Source organism: Pinus tabuliformis, chromosome 7 (genome assembly GCF_031772625.1).
Source record: "Pinus tabuliformis cultivar Carrire ecotype Pingquan chromosome 7, CPIR1, whole genome shotgun sequence".
NCBI lineage: Eukaryota > Viridiplantae > Streptophyta > Pinopsida > Pinales > Pinaceae > Pinus > Pinus tabuliformis.
In genome coordinates this window covers 1,845,657,799-1,845,668,305 of record NC_142293.1, presented here as the reverse complement: position 1 = coordinate 1,845,668,305, position 10,507 = coordinate 1,845,657,799, and the positions used below count along the sequence as shown (strand labels likewise).

General features: G+C 36.1%; 1 protein-coding gene across 3 annotated transcripts in view; it reads right to left on the bottom strand.

Annotated features, from left to right (window-relative positions):
• Positions 1-4,525: 4,525 nt before the first annotated feature.
• LOC149255804 (small glutamine-rich tetratricopeptide repeat-containing protein 2-like) overlaps positions 4,526-10,507 on the bottom strand; it is a 65,413-nt gene continuing 59,431 nt past the window's right edge. For 2 of the 3 annotated variants that reach the window (XM_089460578.1, XM_089460577.1), the window contains 3 exons: positions 5,317-5,492; positions 5,047-5,144; positions 4,526-4,829 (listed from right to left, as the gene is read on the bottom strand). In XM_089460578.1, coding sequence (XP_089316704.1) covers positions 5,072-5,144; positions 5,317-5,492 — 249 coding nt within the window. In that variant the 3' untranslated portion in view covers positions 4,526-4,829; positions 5,047-5,071. Of the gene's footprint in view, positions 4,830-5,046; positions 5,145-5,241; positions 5,493-10,507 lie in introns of all 3 variants that reach the window. The other variant, XR_016267254.1, reaches the window with a different exon arrangement.

Sequence of the window (10,507 nt, the reverse complement as noted above, 5' to 3'; positions counted from 1 at the left end):
ATTGCCTTGGGGGCAATAAGACGATGAATATTGGTGCTTGAAGCCCAAGAGTGAGGATAGCTCATGTCAGATCTCATCTTCAAAGTGTCAATCATGGTCAGAAACCAATTGCTTCGCAACCGCGAATCGAGCAATAACATGGTTAAAGAAGAAGAGGGCTACAGTGGTTGCGGTGTTATTGAACGTGGGCATGGCTTCAGCCCATTTGGTAAAATAATCAACGACCACGATAATATACTTATGGTTATTAGCAGATGGGGGTCGAAACTCCATAAATTCAATAGCCCATTTACAGAAAGGACCGACTACGATGACAAGATGGAGAGGAGCAGGTGGATCTCGACCCTTAGGGGCATATAATTGACAATTGGAACAATGTTTGATTGTCTCAATGCAATTGCTAAGGAGAGAAGGCCAAAAGTATCCAACGCATATAATTTTCTAGACAATGGTCATTCCAAAGAAATGACCACCACAAGCACCACCATGACAGGCATTGAGCACTTGCTCAACTTCAGTATGGGTGAGACAATGACGGAGGACAATGTCAACACCACGACGATAAATATCATCGTCGATGAGGAGATAGCGAGGTCCTTGATGTCGAATACGTCATCAATCATCACGAGTAAGATGCCACCATACCAAGGATCATCTGAGGTCATAGCGAACATGTGTTCACCTGGAAGGTCATCATTTACCAACGGATCTAAGGTACCAGTAGGAAATTCATAAATGAATTCAACAAGGGATAAACCTTTCTTACTCTTGGGGGTGAAAAAATCCAAATCAAATTCTTGAAGGATAACAATCCAGAGAGCATACTTCCCATTGATGATCCATCGACTCAATAAGAAGGCCATGGTGTTGGAATTGGTCACAACCTTGGTGGTACGTGTAAGGATATAATGACGCAATTTATGAACAGATAACACAACGACCAACGCTAAATTTTCTTCATGGGAATAAGACACAGGGGGGTCGTTAAGGTTCTTACTGACATAATAGATGACATGTTCATTTCCAGAGCCATCTTCCTGTATTAAGACCCCGACAACCGAATAGGTGGAAACTGAGATATACAAGATGAAGTCCCTTTCGAAGTTAGGTGGGATAATCAAGGGAGTGGAAGTGAGAGCACATTTGAGGGCATCAAAAGATTGTTGAGCTTGGTCATCCCAAACGAATGGAATGTTAGATCGAAGGAGTCTAAGAAATCCATGAGAAGTGGTGGCATAATCAAGAACAAACTGACAAAAAAAGTTGGTTATGCCTTGGAGGCTTTTTAACTAGTGAAGGGTGCGAGGAGGAGGGAGTTTGAGAATGGCTTAAGCTTTGAGAGGGTTAAGAGTGATGTCGTATTTGGACACAATGAAGCCCAATAGTCGCCCGACAAGAACAAAAAAGGCACACTTGAGGGGATTAGGGTGAATGTTATACTTGCGACATAGAAGGAAAATGGTACGCAAAACAGCGAGATGTTGTGATCGAAGTTTGTAATGAGCAATGAGATTGTCTAGATATGCAAGGATAATATGAGCTAGGCCATGGAAATAGTAGGACATGGCACGCTGAAAACATAACATATTGAGTGGGCCTAATGGTTAAGAGCATGTGTTTCCTCCTAAGAGGTCACAAGTTCAAAACCAAAAGGGGGTAGAGTATGTATGCCTCCTTAGACTTAGTAGTCAAATCGTTGCGCGGAGGTGGGCCCCTTATTCCACAAACAAGGAGGTCTAATACACCAATTTGGTGTTTGGCTTGGCCGTGACCTTAAAATTGGATAATAATAATAATAATAATATGTATATATATGAACTGCAATAAAATATTTCAATGTGCTACGAAAGAAAGTAATTGAAAGTAAAAAATTCATTTTTTTCCTTATAAGAGTAATAAAGTTGTAATAAGAAGGATATGTGAAATTAATTCAATTCTTAATATATAATTTATATGTAAGATTTAAAAAATATTAATAATAATTAAAAAAATCAATGTGCATCATAAATAAAATATTTCAATATATAAAACTAAATAATATTGAAAAAATTATATATAGAGAGAGAATTTTATCTTATTATCATCTATCAAGTCCCTAGAGGGATGTAATTTTTGGAGGTGAAATTTTTTTAATTTTTGTGCCATAAAAAAGAACCTCGAGAGATTGATACCTCTCAACTCTTGCTAAATCTGTGGTTAAGATGGATCTATACTAATGCATTTTAGCTTTGCAAGCCTTTGCTACAACAAACACTATGCAACCATGTATTTCTAAATAATACAAATATGTGACCATGTAGTACCCACAAACCATCAATGTTAGTGGACCGACTAATCAAAGGACTCCATAGTGTATCCACAAACTGTCAATGCCAAACAATGAACTCTATAATGATGAGCTCACCCTAAATGATATCCAGGGCATTACATTGTATATTAACATTCTAAGGTCAAATTGGATGTTAATAGGACCAAGCACATTGAGATAGATTTCCATCTGAGAAACGATCAATACATAAGTTGGATATTTCCCTTTGAATGATCAATTAGCGGATATCCTTACCAAACCATTGGCAAAAAAACGTTTGAAAAACACAGATGGTCTATTGTCGTCTTACGAGGCAAACATCAAAGAGGGTTGTTAGAAGTATTGAAGTTTGATGATTGTATGGTTGATATATATATTTTACAGATACCAAAAAAAAAACAAAACAAAACAAAAATTGGGTTTTCTCTTAAAAAGGCAAATGGACACCCAGCCAAGTAGGTGAGCACTGTCGGCATTTAGAGCATTTGCTAAAACTTTACATTTGCAAGTACTATAAAATTAATCCATGAAATATATTAGTATCCAATTTTAAGGTCATGACCAAGCCAGACCAAATTGGTGTATGAGACCCCCTTATTTGTGGGACAAGGGACCCACCTCCACGCAGCGATTCCACTGTTAAGTCTACGAAGGCATACATACTCTACCCCTTCGGGTTTTGAACCTGTGACTTCCTAAGAAGAAACACATGCTCTTAATCAATACAAGTTGGCGCCACCTCTGCAATATCTCTGGTTTGTGTTTGATTGATGAATATCTTGATGATATTTTCATGTAGTAATGCTTGCTCATGCTTTCAAAAAATTAATCTTAACAATTACTTATACATATTTTACTAGAAAGAAATCTGCCTTGCCGGATTCAATTTTCCATTGACTTCAAAAAATTACAGAAAAAACTCTGAGTGGATGATGAATCAAGCAATTATCGAACAAAACTCCATTTTGTCAAGGGACATATATGCTACACAAAAGAGCTGCATATAGGGACATACATGCTACACAAAAGAGCTGCATATAGGGATGGCAATATGTAAAGGTTAGCATATTTCAATCTCGAAAGCATTTAGCCAGATCAAGAGGGACCTTCATCTGCTGAGGGGCAAAGAACTTGTGTATTCTCCCAGCTATGTTAAAACCAAAAACACATACAAGTTCGTAAGTGTTGGAACACTTGCCTCCGCCGATTCAAGCCAAAACTAACTGATCAAAATAGTATATTTAAATTCTGAATGAAGATCACGATGAGAAATCCACATGTGGTCTGTCTATATCATAGACTGTATAAATAATTTCAAAGAGAGCAACTTTCAAACCTACCAATAACTTCAACTGAAATGCAAGGAGAACCTGCTTTCCAAGGAGCTGCAAACCTTGGGTCCATCTTCTATTAAAATATTACCTTCCAACTATCTTTGACAACAACAATCTAGTACACATAAACCTAATCAATTTACAGAGATGTACACCGAGTTGCATACAAGAGATTTATGTATTTAGTCTTTAATTTTTCCTTGCATGGTGAAGGTTGCCTAGTGTCAGCAATCCACTTAAGGACACCCAATGCCTGCCCAATCTCGGCACGCAGAATTGGAAACAGAATTGCAGAGAAGAGAGTAACGTATTTGACGCTCAATCATAATAAAAGGCATACATCACCACCTGTCATGAAAGAGACCACCTCTCAAAACTAACCTCGTTACTTTAAAGGTTAAAACAAAACATATCAAAGACTTTCCATTACATGACATTAATGACTTCACTACTAACCTACTGCACATTTAGTACTGGGATTACATGCCCGCAGTCTACGTGGTGGCTCTTTTTTGTGTGTACTTTTCAACATGAAACCTCGTTACTTCGAAGGTTAAAACAAAACATATCAAAGACTTTCCACTACATGACATTAATGACTTCACTACTAACCTACTGCACATTTATTACTGGGATCACATACCGCAGTCTACGTGCTGGCTCTTTTTTGGGTGTACTTTTCAACATGAAATTCAACAGGGATTTGTGGGGTTAGCATTTTTGACTGCATAATCCAAGTACATCAAGAATTTTTTGAAAGCGCTGAATCTATTTGGCATTTATATATTTAAAAATGCAATTTAACTAACGAACTCACAGAGACTGATATTGCTGAATTCCAACTAAAAAACAGGCAAAACATAGAATAATTTGACAACGCCCATCATACATATAAGATTTACATTATATGAACATTAAATAATGTTTGCAATTCCATTCTATTAAAACTACGTTGCTCCTTCAAAACCAATTTTCCAGACCTGATGACTACCTGTAAGCTGTTTGTGATTTTACACATATGAGTAGGAGTGGAAAGCTTTTGAAATGATATGACAGGGGAGCCAAGGCAAAAGGATCACATGTAACTTGCTCTTTCCAGGTTTTATACAGCATGTAAACAATGGGAACCAACAAGAGACAAATGCTCCGTACGCCTTCCATTACTGAATCTCCCACGGTTGAATGGACTGAAACAAAAAAACAAAGAAAAAAGGAGTTCTCCATTACTTAAAAAGTATTCCGACACAAATATACATGAAGAGTTTACCCCGCTCCTCCTGTAAGACTAGACAATATGTGGGCATATTCTGACCACATCTTTTTTATACTGAATAGTGCATAACGAGTTCTAATAAAATAACAAAAAACCAACCAGAAAGAAACATCAATTCTGTAAAGAACTACCTGCTTGGCCAATAATCCAGAAATATTACTTAATGGAAAGGAAGTTCTCGAGTGCTTGAACAATACTGGGTGGCCACTGAAGCGCAATATTCACCCATCTATAAACAGACCCACAAACAAATTCAGGAATTACAGCAAAAAGCCTGAGAATGAATGTAGCTCTACTGAAAAGTATTGATCACCAACCGATCTCACCTTCGAAAAGGTTAATGTGAAATTAAAAGGTTTTCATCAAACAAAAGCTTTGGTAACAATATATAGCGCATATACCCAATCTCTCTATATAGTGGTTCCCTTATGGTAGCCTCTGTGAACTGATCTTCGGCACTGCTACGACGATCCTCACTCCAAAGGATGGCAGCTAAAGCAGCATGTGCCTCAGCATAGTTTGGATATTTACGAACAAGACCTTCCACTAATTTTCTTGCTTCTACAGGCCTATTCAACTGCAAAATTAACAACAGCCATATAACAGCACATATAAATTTTGATTTTGACTTTTACCATAAAAAATTAAAGCTCTCCAGAATGCATATTATATCTGGTAATTTACACCACTGAAAAAATTGGCAAGGATCCAGAAACCATCTTTTCAGAAACATTGGCAAAAAATCTAGCAAAGATTGGAAAACCAGGGTAAAAATTAAAAAATGCAAAATATATTCATTTTTTCATAATTTTAAACATATAAAGCAACAACAACATCAGATAAACATGTTGGCACATAAATATGAAGAAAGCACTGATATATATGATATAATGAATGCCAAATAAAAATGATACATCAAAGTTGATACTAAATCCTGCTGAACTCTGATAGTGGACCAATCAAGGACTCAAAAGTGGAGAACCAATACAAAATAGCATCACATATATACATGTATCTCATCATCATGAGTTATATGTACAATGGCAAAAGAAACAAAACTAGCAGCTAGCTATCTGAGATCAATGCCCTCTCCTGCTTTAACAGGAAAAGATAATGGATTGTTTCTGAATTCAGGCTTATCTGATCCATATTACATTAAGAAGAGTTTTTCCGGTAGAAATCACATGGGAGAAAAATTTTGCCAACGCGTTTCAAACCAGCTAGTGTGGTTCATCATCAGGACCAGATGAAGATGCAGATCATGGCACAGACTTAAATAGAGTGCGATGTAGAGACCAAAAGATCATATAACGGCTAGTTTATGAGAAATAATATTTTAATAATAAAAATCCTATAACCGCTACTTTATGAATAACGGCTAGTTTATGAGAAATAATATTTTTATAATAAAAATCCTATAACCGCTACTTTATGAATAACGGCTAGTTTATGAATTATAATTATTAAAATAAAAAAATATATATATTAATTAAGAAAAGATCGAAAAAAACATAAACACTAACCAGAAACAAACAGTCCAAGTCAAACAAAGACAGGGAACAGAGTCAAAAAATATATAAAGAGGAGCTAAAACCTGATTATTGGGTCAAGAACCTATAACAAAATTAATAATTAATGGAGACTCAAAACCAAATCAATCAAAGAGGGATGGTTAAATAAATTAGGGTCAACCACAAAATAATAAGGGTCTAGGGCCCTGCAATCAATATAAGGAGTCAAGAAAATAAAGTTTAACAAACAATCAAAGAGGCTGAGATGAAATAATACTAAAAAGCGAAGAAAAAATACAATAAAAATAATTTTTAAAGAAGAGAAAACCGATCAAAAATAAATAAATAAATCATAAAACAAAAAAACAAACCCTAAAATCAAAATAATCAATAAACAGAAACAAACTAAGAGGACAGGACAAGGACCCAGCTTCTGCTAATATTCCAACCATCGTCTCTATTTAAATTATTGGGTCTTTTTTCAATTTCCAGGGCCTCCCTAAATTTACGATGATGGAAATGACTAACCTTGGCAATGACACGGGCCTCCTCAATGCAGATGTGATGCATAGATATTTTTGCATGTTCTGCCAAACCAAAGGAGCAGGTCCTGCCATGCTTGATATCAGCTGCATGTTCGCTGATATCAAAGGGTTCACGAACATGCAACTGATATCAAGCATGGCAGGACCCGCTCCTCTACTTTGGCAGAACATACAGAAAAATCTAGGCATCACATATGCATTGAGGAGGCCCTTGTCATTACCAAGGTTAGTCATTTCCATCATCGTAAATTCAAGGAGACCCTGGAAATTGGAAAAGGCCCAATAATTTAAATAGAGACGATGGTTGGAATATTAGCAGAAGTTGGGTCCCTGTCTTGTCCTCTAAGTTTGTTTTCATTTACTGATTATTTTGTTTTTAGGGTTCTTTTTTCGTTTTATGAATTGTTTTGTTTTTTGATCGGTTTTCTCTTCTTTAAAATTATTTTTATCCTATTTTTTCTTCGCTTTTTAGTATTATTTCATCTCAACCACTTTGATTGTTTGTTAAACTTTATTTTCTTGACTCCTTATATTGATTGTGGGGCCCTAGACCCTTATTATTTTGTGGTTGACCCTAATTTATTTAACCATCCCTCTTTGATTGATTTGGGTTTGAGTCTCCATTAATTATTAATTTTGTTATAGGTTCTTGACCCAATAATCAGGTCCTGGCTCCTCTCTATATATTTTTTACTATGTTCCCTATCTTTGTTTGACTTTGACTGTTTGTTTCTGATTAGTGTTTATGTTTTTTCGATCTTTTCTTCATATCTATATATATATATAAACTAGCCAATATAAGATTTTTATTATTAAAATATCATTTCTCATAAACTAGCCATTATATGATCTTTTGGTCTCTACATTGCACTCTATTTAAGCATGTGCCATGATCTGCATCTTCATCTGGTCGTGATGATGAAACACACTAGCTGGTTCAAGACGCGTCAGCAAAAATTTTCTCCTATGTGATTTCTGCCAAAAAAACTCTTCTAAATGGATTGTTTGTCAGGCCTACCCCTAATAGCAGAAAGCCCTAGCCCTACATCAAATGTCAGACAATCACTGATGGGTATAGAACTATGCTCATCAATCTCTGTAGAAGGTGATGTTGATGTTGGCACATTCTCCTCCTCCTACTCCTCTTCGTGTTCCTCTTGTTGTATTGGTTCCTCCTCCAACCATGCAAGTGACTCCTCCATGATGGGAACCTCAAACTCCTCCCTCCACTTAGACAATACATCAATATTATATAAGGAAATGGCATCCACATCCGGTGTTCTTTCCATGTGTTTCATTCATAGTCAGATTGCAATGGACATACACCAAGTCATTAAGACATGAGAACTCCAACCCGTAAGAGTGTCATAAAAAATTTAGTGAGTCTTGATTCTTAAGGGTCATAAATTACAATAAATGTAATTGTTCAGTTGAAGTTCACAATTCTAACTTGTTGCGCTTCTTTGAATGTATTTTCTCAAACACACTCCAATTGTGTTCACATCTTGAAGCGCTACAGGTCTGACCAAGGATTCTAATGGCGAATTTCTATAAATTTCGTGCCCTTGCAACATAGTTTCACCACCAAACACCTACAACAAAATAAAGAAAACATAATTAAACTTTCAATTAAAACATAATTGAATTTAAAAAATATAATGTTATAAATTATAATGACTTGTCACTTATTGTAACAACCACACCCAACTTACCCCATGGGGGTGGTTGCCACTGCTAATCCAACCCTTCTTGTGTTGTCAAAAGAGTGAGACAATTTACATTATCTTTTTGCTTGCTTATATATATATATATATATATAGAGAGAGAGAGAGAGAGAGAGAACCACAAACCGTCGTTGCACCTTGGCGATCCTCCATGTTAGCCTAGCGCATCCCTTGTCGCTCCTCTTACACCTCCGGGGTGGGGACCACTAGAACACATCGTCCTGGTCCCCATCATTGCAAATATATATCTGTGTATATGCTTTAAAGCAAAGCCTGATTACAGGACTAGTTTAGCATGCTCATTTGGGTTTCTCCTCCATAGACCTGCTATGCTCAAAGTCCCACCCCCGCTATATCAACTTGTCAGTGAATTTAAGTGTGTTAGTAAAACAACAAAGGTCGTAATGCCCTTACCAGTGCTCACCCGCACCAACAATGTGAGAGAAACACACTCAGCACCTCCGACACCAGTATATATATATATATATATATATATGCCTCCTTGCATTTAGAGCACTAAGAGGAAATCACAATCACAAGAACCATTTAACAGGGTCTCCTTCCCTTCCAATTATCACTGTAATTTATACACATTTCGAGCCATTCAATGCAACCTAAATTTAACAATCAACATATATCAATGTCTTTAACTAAGGTTCTTATTATTTTGTGGCTGACCCTAATTTATTTAACCATCCCTCTTTGATTGATTTGGGTTTGTGTCTCCATTAATTATTAATTTTGTTATAGGTTCTTGACCCAATAATCAGGTCCTGGCTCCTCTTTATATATTTTTTTACTATGTTCCCTATCTTTGTTTGACTTTGATTGTTTGTTTCTAATTAGTGTTTATGTTTCTTCGATCTTTTCTTCATTAATATATATATATATATATCTCTCTCTATATATATATAATTCATAAACTAGCCAATATAGGATTTTTATTATTAAAATATTATTTCTCATAAACTAACCATTATATGATCTTTTGGTCTCTACATCGCACTCTATTTAAGCCTGTGCCATGATCTGCATCTTCATCTGGTCGTGATGATGAACCACACTCGCTGGTTCAAGACGCGTCAACAAAAATTTTCTCCTATGTGATTTCTACCGAAAAAACTCTTCTAAATGGATTGTTTGTCAGGCCTACCCCTAATAGCAGAAAGCCCTAGCCCTGCATCAAATGTCAAACAATGACTGATGGGTATAGAACTATGCTCATCAATATCTGTAGAAGGTGATGTTGATGTTGGCACATTCTCCTCATCCTACTCCTCTTCTTGTTCCTCTTGTTGTATTGGTTCCTCCTCCAACCATGCAAGTGACTCCTCCACGATGGGAACCTCAAACTCCTCCCTCCACTTAGACAATACATCAATATTATATAAGGAAATGGATCCACAGCCGGTGTTCTTTCCATGTATTTCATTCATAGTCACATTGCAATGGACATACACCAAGTCATTAAGACATGAGAACTCCAACCCGTAAGAGTGTCATAAAAAATTTAGTGAGTCTTGATTCTTAAGGGTCATAAATTACAATAAATGTAATTGTTTAGTTGAAGTTCACAGTTCTAACTTGTTGCGCCTTTTTGAATGTATTTTCTCAAATACACTCCAATTGCGTTCACATCCTGAAGCGCTACAGGTCTGACCAAGAATTCTAATGGCGAATTTCTATAAATTTTGTGCCCTTGCAACATAGTTTCGCCACCAAACATCTACAACAAAATAAAGAAAACATAATTGAATTTAAAAAATATAATGTTCTAAATTATAATGACTTGTCACTTATTGTAACAACCAC